The following is an 11,994-nucleotide window of genomic DNA, read 5'->3' on the forward strand; positions in this document are numbered from 1 at the left end:
CATTTCAGAGAGTCTGAATGCTGGCAAAGAAAGCAGACAAACAAAAGCAGGATAATAAAATATATAAATTCTCTGTTTTTTGCGGTCCACGCGCACAAACAATGAATAAGCAATCGTTCCTGTAAAACTCAAAGAGAAATCAAAATGACATTACAGCAACAAACTGAACACAAAGTGCAGATAATACTGTAAAAACCTGATTATGGCTCAGAGCAGTTCCACCAGTGCAACTTTATCATGACGAAATACACTTATGTCTAACCTGTACTGACCACCTGTACAAAAAGTGCTCAAAAAAGCAAAAAGTTCATGTCATTTGAAACCCTTTACGACACAGCGCAGGTGGAGGACTTGGGCGGCTGCTCCAGGATGGATTCCCGCCGCAGGTCGTTGGGTAAAGTGCCACCCGGACCCCAGACTGTGAGCTCGCCGTAGATGCCGGTCTCGATCATCTCCTCCTGCCAGGGGATGGGGATGTTCCCCGAGGCAAACTCGTCGAAAAAGTCCACGTCCTTGTCGTCCAGCTGCACGCCTTTAACCGTGGAGAAGGCTCCGACATCGTCGACGTCCTTCGCGTAAACTGTTTTGGAGTCCGGCACGAAAGGGGGTGTAAGAATCCCTGTGCAGACACAACACAGAGAGACGCAGGGTTCTTATCTCTTCCCTAGCGTGACACACTGTCCTTATTAAAAGCAAAAAACTGTTGCTTTGGCTCTGGCTGAATTTATTTCTGTGGCACATTTAAAAAGAGAAGATAAGAAGATGAAAAGCCACAGAATAAATGTGGGTTTGGATAATCTCTAATGTTGGGGAGGTCCTGAAGTCTGAGTGAGTGTTTCTACAGCTGGATTTTTATCAGCACTAAAACCGATCACACCAAGCTTTAAATGAAACCAGTCACGCTCTTTAAACCTCATGCACAGATGTGTGTTAGTGCAACCATGATGAAAGCCGACACTACAAACGGGAGACTTCAGTGGAACGTTAGGTTCCTTGTGTGTTTCTGTCTGACCTGCATTCAGTTTCCTCCAGTTAATCTCACTGAAGAAGGGGTGCGCCCTCAGCTCGTCGCACGAGTCGTTCTTGAAGCCGAGCCTCTTGTCGACCTCTTTGCACAGCAGACCCTCACAAATGGACCGGGCGTTCTCGCTAAACTTCTCCGGATAGGTTACCGGATCATTCAAAATCCGCTTCTTCACCACCTTATTCTCCACCTTTAACATTAAAACCAAAGCAGAAAAAAGAAGGTGAATGAAAACCTGATTGTCACGTTTGTTTAACACTCTAAAATCTGTATAATTGCACAGACAGCAAGATGCATGACAGAAAGAAACGAGAGGTTCTTGAGGAGAAAAGATCAGAAAGATCAAATGGTAAATTTACAAACTGCTTCAAAAAGAAAATGACACGAGATCGCACATAGCACGTCTCAGTGCTTCTACCTTCTCTCCTCGGGTCCTGAAGGGCCCCTTAGCAGCCAGAAACTCGTACAGAGTGACTCCCAGAGTGAAATAATCCACAGAGTAGTCGTATTCCTCACCTTTCAGCAGCTCCGGAGCCATGAAACCTGCAGGTGACAGCGTGTGACAGAGTGTGGATGAAAACGACCAGGATGCAAAGTATCCTCCATTAGCAGGGAATACGCTTTTGTATTTCAGGGGATCTATTGATTGAAGATTCAATTTTAGTGCACATTTTGCCATTTCCAGATGTTATACTTTGGCGAACTCCTAGAGATGTTATCCGATCAACTTCATATTTGCTCAGTCTGAACTACAGATCTGGACCATATTGAAATGTGGAGCTTTTGAGTTTCTGTCAAAGGGCGTGGCCATGGCGCCATTGCAAAATGCAATCACTCCTCGTGAATTTTCATTTTGATCTCATTCACTCATATATTTTCCAGTCTGGACCAAACCACTCAGGTGTGATAAGGCTCCGCCCCTAAACACATTTCATTGCCAGCAACCGTAATTTGTCCAGGAAAGCCGTACACAGTGGGTCTTAGTTCACATTGAAAAATGTGAGTTTTTGTCAAAAGGTGTGACCCTGACGGCATGACGAATTTTGATGCTTCGCCATGAAGCACGAAATTGCTATAACTCAAAGAAATTTAGTCTCCTAAACTTCACAGGCATGATGAGAGTCCCACCCTGAACAGGTTTGAATAGTTAGAGTGGCACCTAGTGGGAGCAAGACATGTAGTTATTGAGACTTTGATGTATTGCTTCTCCCAGTTTTACCCCATCCACCTCAAAAGCGGTCAGAATAAACATCACACTTTGATGATACTTCAGTGTTAAAATTGTGGGTTTACGTTGAATGGCGCACCCTGGTGACAGGGTGAATCACCGCAAAACAGGAAGTAGGTTTCATGTTTTATGGTCCTTTCCATTGACCATTGTAAGGCTCCACAGCGCCAGCTACAATAAAAAAACAAAAAAAACCAAAAAAAAAACTAGCCCTCACACCATTCTTCATTTAGGAGTCTAAAATTTGGCAGCCCGATAAAAGACATCAAGATTTACAAAAAAATCTCTTGGAGCCATATCCTAAACCCAACAGGAAATCAGACATTTTGAATTTAATGTGTAATGTTAGCTAAAATTTTCACAGTTTTCAGGCCTCGTACTTTAGCGAACTCCTCCTCGGGATTTCAGGAGATCAACATGATCTCAGGTTGAAGTTAAAGACCTGGGTGGCATGTAATGGCGAAGCTTTTGAGATTTCGCAAAATGGTGTTGCCATGGCAGCATGGCAAATTTTGATAATTTGCCATAAAGCATAAAACTGCTGTAACTCAAAGACGCATCAGACAATCTCTACCAATGATGAGGAACAGAAAATTAAAAGAATATTTTTCATCGCCACCTAGTGGGCAGAGGAGGTGTTTAGCATGTCTCGATGCGCCCAGTGTGAGTGCCCTCGCATTTCTGATTGCAGCTTTAATTTTGCATTGTTTTCATTATATGTTGATCAAAAGTCTCATACAAATAAACTTTCACTGCCTTTCTTGAACAAAAGTACACTTCGCTATTATCATACTGTGTAAAACAAATGATCTCTGAGTGGTTTTACTTTATCTCACATGATAACGTTAATTTGATAATGCTGGAGCTCATGTATGTAAAGTTACAGCAAAGAGCTAAACACCTGAGGTAAAATCCTCAACTGTGAAATGTAAATGTAGTAGTCTGTATTTCAGTATATTACAAGGTAAATTTCACACATTACGTGCAGAAACGCTGAGTTTAGTTGGGTTTTTTTCCCATTTCAGGATTCTGTGGTGTACCTGGAGTGCCGGCGTAGCCCTTGATTTTAAACTGATCATCAGCCAGCTCCACAGCCAGACCAAGGTCAGAGATACGGACGTTACCTGTGTGAGAGCAAACAGGTTAATGTCAGCGTCACAGATATGATAAGCAACTCATTAACCTGCAGAAGTGTGATAACCTAAAGATATCCTTCTGTTAGCTGTGAAACACATTGTGTGTAATGTAGGTATGAAATGTGTGTGTCAGTTTTAACTTCAGGAGGCTATTTCAAGTCAAGGTGAAGAGCTGTAATTGCACAAGCAGCTACAACAAGGCTTTTGTAATGGTTTTTAGAAATAGTTCACCATTTTGGAAAACACGTTAGCATAAAGCTAGGTGAGACAGAAGCATAATTTTTACCATTATCGCAACATATAGCGCGCTATCTAAGGCTAAATGCGTCATTAGGGAATCTTAAAAACACAATAAATACTAGAGTCCGAACAACATCTGACTTTCAAGATTGATATCGATCTTGTGTTATTTAAAAATCTGATATCTCAATTTTGATATAAAATTTTCAATTGTATGAAACAAAAATGGATGAGCTTGTTGTCGTTTTTTTTGCAGTCTGCCCTCTAGTGAGCAAACTATGCAACATCAGCAGTCACACGATGGTCGAAGGGTGTTTCTTCCATCTCTTCTTTACTTTTTCAATTTTCATTCAGCAGTCGTTATAAATGCAGATACCAATAAATCGGTAAATAGCTAATACTGGATGATAATATCAACCCTCCAATAAATCCTTTGTGCAAATTTGAAATGAACTATGTTTTGCAGGATAACCACAGAACGGTGCCACAGGTTGCAAAAACAGGAAAGCTGATGCCCCCTGTAGCTCTCCCCTCTTCGCTCTAAGCCCCTCCCACCAGAGAAGCACAGGCATTATTTGGGCTAAAAAAGTAAGACTTTATGCAGCACACTTGCTGTAGACTGACCTGATCTAATCTGGGAAGGCTGATGATCTTGTAGGGAGTTAGACTTTCTAGAGCCTGGAGGAAGTGCAGGAGTCTAGCTCCTTCTCAAAAACCTCTTGATTTTACAACATGCAGAAATGTAACGATTTTGGATATGTTTAAATTATATATAAAATATATATGCTGACTCGAACATACAAACGGTGTGTAAAGGATGTTCAATCAATTTTGATTAAAAAAAAAAAGCTCTGAAATATGGTTTTAATTTCTTCTCTGGTCATATTTCCTGTTGTGGAATTCTCTCACAGAAATCAGGATCCTTCGAGTCCCATGAGTGCCTCTCTTATTGTCTGTGTCTATAACTGATGGTCACTGCCAGATGTTAAACATAGGGTTTTCCTGTGTCCTTGCAAGCAGTGGAAATAGGTTTCACGTGACTGTATTACCAGTCTGAAAATTGTTTAAATGTGATATCCATGATCCTGCAGGTAACCAGCTGCTGACCTCATACTATCGCTTCTTTCATGTTTACATTGTCTCTACGTGGTGGCATGAGCACTGCAGACTAGACAGTTACCTTGGAGTCATCTTGTTCACGAGTGTTTTACCTTGATTATCCAGCAGCACATTCTCTGGTTTGAGGTCTCTGTAGATGATCCTCTTCTGGTGGAGGTGCTCCATGCCCTGGATGATCTGCGCAGCATAGTAGCAGGCTCGTGGCTCTTCAAATCCCGGGTTGTTCTCATCCACATTATAGATATGGTACCTAATGCGATCAGAGAGAGATGTTGTAGGTTCATCCGAGGCAAAAATCCCTATATCGCAATAATAATTCTTAGTTTTGGGGTTGCAAGTTGTTAAATTACCTCTATGAGCCTGAAAAGGTGTAGGATGATGGGTCAAAGGGAAAAGATGATCTAACCTCAGGTCTCCGCCGTTCATGATGGTCATGACCAGACACAGCTCTGTTTTCGTCTGGAAGGCGTACGCCAAAGAGACGATGAACCTGCTGTGAACTCGGGCCAGGATCCTTTTCTCCACCATCGCGCCCTGCAGGCAGCAGAGGAGACAGCAGGAGACATGAGAAACTCTGTGAGTAACAATATCTGAACTTGCATTTCCAGCTGCACCAGCTCTCCAACTTTAGCAGCGTCTTCTTGTGTCTGCTTTGATGACTAGAGACAGGAGACTTCAGTCGAGGTCCGCTCCATTTATAAACATGACAGGATTGGCAGTTTATGCTATAAGGAGATCAAAATGTACTAATGCCGAGAGGACTAATCATATAAGCCCATGGTGCTCACCTGTAAGCCTCTATCCTAACACTGACTGTTTAGACAGGTAGGCTGGTCAGCTACTGCAGGTAAAAGTCCTGCAGAACCTCATGGAAACTAAATCAAAAAGGTTCCTGTATTTGAACAACTTCATGAACTGCTGGACCTATAATAGAGCAGGTGGCATGACTCCTTACCTCATAGCCTTTTCTCTTCTTCAGCCTCTTCTTGTTGAGCTTTTTGCAGGCATACAGTTTCCCCGTGCCCCTCATCTGACAGGCAAAGACTTCCCCAAAACCCCCTTTCCCCAGTACACGAAAATCCATGAACCAGTCATCTCCCATGGGCTGCATCTCCAGCCACTTCCACTGCAGAAACCTCTTCAGGTACATACTCTCCAGGAAAAACGTGTAGGGCACTTCCTTGAGGAAGTCCATCACACTGTCCATGGTCTCGTTGAAAAGGTCGTCAGAAGCCTGTTGGTGCTTCTCTTTGACCTTCGTGATGCCATTTTCTGGCAGAAAGGGGCAGTAATACTTGGCATCAGGCTCCATATAACGCGATATGATCTTGCACGCTTTGTTGACTCGATCTTCATCCTCGGCATTGTTGTACTCCTCGATGTCTTTCCACAGACGGCTGGGGCCTTTGTACTCGTTGTTGGACTCCAGGAACTCCTGGAAGAGACGTTTGCCGATGGGCTGCTCCACACAGACCGTCTGGAAGCCCAGGTCTAAAGTCTCCCGCAGACCCTCGCACACCGTGATGTGAGGCAGCTTCAGGCGGGAGTGGAACTTCTTGTCTCGGTTGGCCGCTGGGTTGGCAGTGCCATCAAAGCTTCCGCGGGCCGAGATGTAGGCAGAGTTGGCCACAACTGTCGTCAAGCCACCGATATCCATGGTGGATAAGAGAAAAGGAGGGAAGGATAAAGAGATGCAACTAAAGTGTTACAGGGAAGAAAAAGCAGATGGGAAAGTCTGCAAATGAGAACCGAGATAAAGAAATTGCAAAATGCAGACAAAAATCACAGAGAAGTAAGTGATGTAGGAGAGGACTTCTTCCTCCGGTGATTCAGAAGCAGAGTGACTCGCACATGTGAGCATCTGCTCACTGCAGAGTGACTTCCCTCCCTGACAGTCTCTTCCTCTCACACATGCACACGCACATGCAGATCTACCTGACTCATCACCTTTCTTCAAAGACACTTATCCACGCTGAATCTCTGTAATGCTCTGCCCCGTGCCCGACCATGTGCTCTGTGCCGGAGGCGGGACGAGAACAAGGTGTGAGGGAACACGATGGAGAGTAGAGGCAGAAAATGAAAGAGGAAAAAGAGACAAATTAGGTAAAAATATGCATGTATGTAGCGGGACAGTAATGACAGCAGTGTAGAGAGAGAGCAAAGTTCTCCATCACTTTATTAGGTACACCTGTTAACTGCACATTAAGAAAGTGAAGAAAAGTGATTTAAGTGACTTTGAATGTGGCATGGTTGTTGGTGCCAGACAGGCTGATCTGAGAATTTTAGAAAGTGCTGATCTGCTGGGATTTTCCCACAGAACCATCTCTAGGGTAAAGAGAAAGGAAAGGAAACAGAGAGAGAAAAAAGAGAAAACTTCCAGTGAGCGGCAGTTTTCTCTGGGGAAAAATGTCTTGTTGATGTCAGAGGTTAGAGGAGAATGGCCAGATTGCTTCGAGCTGATATGAAGGCAACAGTAATTCAAATAATCACTTGTTACAACCAATGTATGGAGAAGAGCATCTCTGAATGCACGAAACATCAAACCTACAACAGCAGAAGCTCAGATCATCTCAAACTGGATTCTTGAACATGACAATGCTTCATAGTAGCTGGAGTAGCTGGTCTCATTAAAATATATGAACTTAGTAGAAGTGAAGCAAGCCGGCGGAGCCTCCACCTGAATCTGAAGTTTTTGCAGCCCTGTATTAAAATAACCTACACTCAACCCAGTAGAGCACCTTTAGGATGTGACAGATGTGCAGCCAACAAATCTGCAGAGACTGTGGTGCTGTCATGTCATCATGGAGCAAAATCCCTGCTGGAGGAACATTTCCAGCATCTTGTTGAATCTGTGTCACAAAAAATGGGCTAGTACCTATAAAGTTTGTGCTTTAGTACATCAGAATTAGTCAAATGTTTCAGAGGCCAAACTGACTCAGGTTTTCATTTCTGTTTGGATTTGCAGTGATTTAAATCAGTCCTGTTATCAGTAGTAGCCAACCTTTTCAAGGTGATCCTGGTGTTTCTCCAGTGAATCAAGGACGTCATTGCTAATGAAGGAAGTTTACCTGCTCCTGTCATGGTACACCTTATCTTGGCCTCATAAATACAGAGTGAAAGATAACACACATCACACTGTGGACCGACTGTAAGTGCAGAAAAGAATGAGACTGAACGCAAGACGATAACACAAAAGCTGAAAGTTCCTCAGAAGATTTGGAGAGGGACGAGAGAGGGAAGAAAGAAATATTACAGCTGTCTTTACTGAGCTGAGAGAAGGAAAGAGAAAAGGTTTGCTGTGAAGCTCCATCATGGCCACTCTGAAGGAAAAGAGGACTTGCGGGCAGCGGTGTGAAGACTTCGGCCGCTTTGTCTGGAACTCGGAAAATGGGACGTTTATGGGAAGAACGCCAGAGAAATGGGGTAACAAGGACATGACTTCACTAACCTCTCCTGCATTAAATAGACTAGAATTTTTAAACCGCTTGCAACAAGTATTTTTCAGATTATTTAAAACATGCTGATAGCGCTCATTCAGTCAAGTTACATGTTAAAAAAGTGTCCTAATAACCTTTAAATCTTTTCTTTTCTTTTTGTCTGTATTTTATTTTGAATTGTTGCTGTGATCTGAGCTTTGTGACATGGTGCGCATGATGAGCACACTGTCCTCATAAAGTGTGCCAAGAAAGTATCCCACATGCTGTTACACCACCACCATCCTGAACTTTGATGCAAGACTGGATGGAGCCATGTTTTTATGGTGTTAATGCTAAATTCTGACCCTAAAATGTGAATGTAGCTGAAACGAGAGTCATCAGATCAGGAAACATTTTTCCATCTTCTACTGACCAGTTCTTCCCATCTGTTAAGTAGCCTCGGTTTCATGCTCTTAGCTAACAGGAATGGCACCAGATGTGGTCTTCTCCTGCTGTAGCCCATCTGCTACCATTAAGGTTTGGTGTGTTGAGGGCTCTGACCAAATGTCACAGCAGAAATTGAAACTGTGTGAAGCTGTAACTCAGCTTCCTGTTCTTCGATGACAGGAATGGCACCGAGTGTGATCTTATGTTGTTGTAGGTTTAATTTGCTGTGTTTCAGAGGTACTTTTCTGCAGAACTTGCTTGTAACAAGTAAACATTTGAGTTACTAATTCCTTTCTATCAGTTTAAAGCAGTCTGACCTCTGGCATCAACAAGGCACTGTCACTCTCTGGATGTTTTCTGTTTTTGGCCCTTTCTCTGTAAACCCTCTTTAAATCATATAAGTCAGGGCCGATTGGCTCGTTACACATTTACATTAATGGGCAGTTGAAAGGCTGTACCTAATGAAGTGGCCGGTGAGTGTAGTTGTTTTTCTTTCACATAAAACATAAAAGGCCTCAACAGTATCTGTGTGTGTGTGTTTGCTGAAAGACACGCGTGATCCCAGTCACATGTCATGCACTCCTAGAGCAGCGAGAGATAAGTAATGATAAGTTTTGTGCACCCTTCTCTGCTTGACCTTACAATGAGATTAAATTCAGTTTGCAGCAGCAGAGGACACCTTGACCTCTGCGTTTCCACATTAGGCAGAGCTGCCTTGCTAGTGTGTACAGTAAATATTCTTTCTCTCACTCTGATTTTCCAAGCTTCAGAGTGAGCAACATTGATAACTAAAACACTTATTGATGTACCCATAAAGGTGTGTTAATAAACTCCTTCCTTCACAGTGTACATTAGTCTGTACTATGTGGCCTTCTACGTCATCATGACGGGGCTTTTTTCTTTGGCGATCTGGGTCCTCATGTACACCATCAGTCCCTACAAACCTGACTACCAAGATCGACTAACATCACCAGGTTACATAAATCATGAATACATAAATACATAAATAATCACAAAAGATATCTCAGTGCCTCATAAGCATCTGTTTTCCCACTCAGGGGTGATGGTGTGGCCGGACACATACGGAGAGGAAGACGTTGAAATCTCCTACAACACGTCAGAGAAGGCCAGCTGTATGGAAATGGCCAACATCCTTCACGACTTCCTGAAGCGTTAGTGTTCCCATACACGATTTATTCTGCATTATGTAACTTTTAGCGTGCACATATGTCAAAGAAAATTAAAAAAAGACACCTGGCTCTGTTTTCACCTCTCTCTTTTAGCCTACAATGACACCAAGCAGCTGGAGTGCAACAACTACAACTGCACCAAGGGGAAGTACTTCATCCAGAAGACCTTCTCTGCCCCCCACCACACCAAGTGGGCTTGCCCCTTCACGCAGAGCATGCTGGGACCCTGCTCTGGAATTGAGGATCCGACTTTTGGCTACAACAGCACCATGCCTTGTGTCGTCATCAAGATGAACAGGGTGCGTTTGGTTTCACTCTGTCAGGATATTTAAGCTAGAAAAGCAATGACATCATATAATAACCAGAACTAAAAGCAAATGTTGTGTTTTGTCTGCAGATTATTGACTTTTTGCCTTCTAATAACACCGCTCTGCCCCCATATGTGAACTGCACCATACTGGTGAGCTGCATGCAGTTACTTTAAAGTAGTAAAGTAGTAGTATAATATCTGAATAAAGTAGTGGGTATAGGGTGACTCTATACTGTGGAAAAACACTGGATTCAACACATTTTCCACCTTTCACAGCTCTTTCCATCACACGCTTCCTGTCTGTTAATCTCCTGCCTTTTAAACTCATCAGCCACAGTTTAACAAAGATTCACAAAATGAATCAAGTTCTTCTTTCAATGAAAGAAAACTCTGTTTCTGTTTGGATGTAGGATGGAGAGGACAGTGTGGCAAAAATAGAGTATTTCCCAGACGGTGGAATCATGGATCCCTCCTACTTCCCATACTACGGAAAGCTAGCACAGGTAAGACAGCAGATAATGATCTAATATTCAGGAGGCTTCTTCCATGTACAGTAACCTTCATTTGCTTTTAGCACAAAGACATAAAAAGGGTGAAACACCAGCCTGATACACAGAAATAATGAAACTGGTCACTCTGTGCTTTCTTAACCTCATTACTGACTTAATTTGATAACCTGAGTTGAACTGAAGAACAAAGATGAAACATATTAGTGGAGCATACAGGATGCAGAGCATGGCTATGTGCTGAAAGGCTGCAGGGACCTGGGTTTAATTCAGCCTGGACCAAATTTCCTGCCCATTCTCAACCATTTTGTCCAATAAAGGCTAAATATAGGAAAACACTAGAGGCGTTTTATTTTGCTATGGAGATCACACCCTGGGATTTTCATCTATAATGGCCTGGATGAGCCAAATACAGACAAAACTACAGTTATGGTATTTGGCCCTAAAACACAGCCAGACATTTACTCTGGGTGGAACTACTTTGATCTTCAGTGCTTTGACCAGAACTCGCTCTTTAAACGAATGTTTGTGTCTCCCTTTGTTCGCATGCACAGAAGTGCTAAAATTAGAAACATCGTGTCTCATTTGCTTTGATCTCTGGATGTCAGATATGGACACTGAATTCACAATCCTCTGTGTTGAGTGCTTGTTCACTGATGATTGTTGGATTGTTGGAGTTTTTTATTTATACTGTTGCAGGTTCTCTACCATTATATTATCATAAGAGTCTTGAGATGATTCAGTGCCACATCATAAGCACTTTTTTTCTGTTCAGGTACCCTCGTTCTTATGTTGCACTTGGTTAAGGAACCAACACTCTGCCTCTTCTTCTTTCTTTCTTTCTTTTACAGCCTACTTATGTCAACCCACTGGTAGCCGTTCGGTTCAGCCTGGTCGGAGAGAAGGAAGCCAAGATCCAGTGCAGAGTGGTGTCTGAAAAGATCAGCTACGAAAACATCCACGACCCCTATGAGGGGAAAGTCATCTTTTACCTCAAAGCAGTGAAATGAACCAAGTCAGATAGTCACACAGTACCACTACTCACCTGCTAGTATCATGTATCTGGATCTGTAGGGATACTTATCAAACCGCCTTTAAGCCACTTGTATTCAACTTAAGCAGTCTATAGACCTAAGTTTCCAAGTAATTTATTAATGTTGTTGCAAAATAAATTGTAAGATCTAAAATCTGAAGGAGCGAAATTCAAGCGTTGTGACCTCCAAATGTGTCCTTAGAAACAGTGGATAAATGTATTTAAGCAACATAATGAAGAGTCTGAATAATAACAAATAAAATGATATGAACAATTATATAGTTTTGACTATGAGAATGAGCAAAATCAGAACGGTCACTTCTGAATAATAAAAATCTGAGTATC

The 11,994-nt window shown here is 42.6% G+C and overlaps 2 protein-coding genes across 2 annotated transcripts; one reads left to right on the forward strand and one right to left on the reverse strand.

Annotated features, from left to right (window-relative positions):
• Window positions 1-71: 71 nt before the first annotated feature.
• grk1a (G protein-coupled receptor kinase 1 a) lies at window positions 72-6,673 on the reverse strand. Its single transcript, XM_040012165.1, has 7 exons — window positions 5,703-6,673; window positions 5,154-5,281; window positions 4,840-4,997; window positions 3,293-3,376; window positions 1,443-1,567; window positions 1,013-1,214; window positions 72-619 (listed from the first exon to the last, which is right to left on the reverse strand). Exons 1-7 carry the CDS (start codon window positions 6,402-6,404, stop codon window positions 327-329), a joined length of 1,692 nt encoding a protein of 563 aa, XP_039868099.1. The 5' UTR covers window positions 6,405-6,673; the 3' UTR covers window positions 72-326.
• Window positions 6,674-7,871: 1,198 nt separating this feature from the next.
• LOC120721636 (potassium-transporting ATPase subunit beta-like) lies at window positions 7,872-11,875 on the forward strand. The gene is made up of 7 exons (XM_040012116.1): window positions 7,872-8,170; window positions 9,456-9,584; window positions 9,669-9,782; window positions 9,894-10,099; window positions 10,198-10,260; window positions 10,521-10,613; window positions 11,468-11,875. The coding sequence occupies exons 1-7, from the start codon at window positions 8,059-8,061 to the stop codon at window positions 11,624-11,626; spliced, it is 876 nt and encodes a 291-aa protein (XP_039868050.1). The 5' UTR covers window positions 7,872-8,058; the 3' UTR covers window positions 11,627-11,875.
• The last annotated feature ends 119 nt before the right edge of the window (window positions 11,876-11,994 follow it).

The sequence above is a fragment of the Simochromis diagramma genome, unplaced genomic scaffold, assembly GCF_900408965.1.
Source record: "Simochromis diagramma unplaced genomic scaffold, fSimDia1.1 OVJJ01000603.1, whole genome shotgun sequence".
Taxonomy (NCBI): Eukaryota; Metazoa; Chordata; class Actinopteri; order Cichliformes; family Cichlidae; genus Simochromis; species Simochromis diagramma.

Bases quoted from the DNA above. Each gene is read 5' to 3' on its own strand.
- grk1a (XM_040012165.1), bottom strand. From the start codon at position 6,404: ATGGATATCGGTGGCTTGACGACAGTTGTGGCCAACTCTGCCTACATC. The intron at 4,998-5,153 runs GTTAGATCATCT...TGATCGCATTAG, and splicing joins ATGAACGGCGGAGACCTGAG to GTACCATATCTATAATGTGG. The intron at 1,568-3,292 runs GTACACCACAGA...TGTCACCTGCAG, and splicing joins GGGCTACGCCGGCACTCCAG to GTTTCATGGCTCCGGAGCTG.
- LOC120721636 (XM_040012116.1), top strand. From the start codon at position 8,059: ATGGCCACTCTGAAGGAAAAGAGGACTTGCGGGCAGCGGTGTGAAGAC. The intron at 9,585-9,668 runs GTTACATAAATC...TTTCCCACTCAG, and splicing joins AGATCGACTAACATCACCAG to GGGTGATGGTGTGGCCGGAC. The intron at 9,783-9,893 runs GTTAGTGTTCCC...TCTCTCTTTTAG, and splicing joins CCTTCACGACTTCCTGAAGC to CCTACAATGACACCAAGCAG.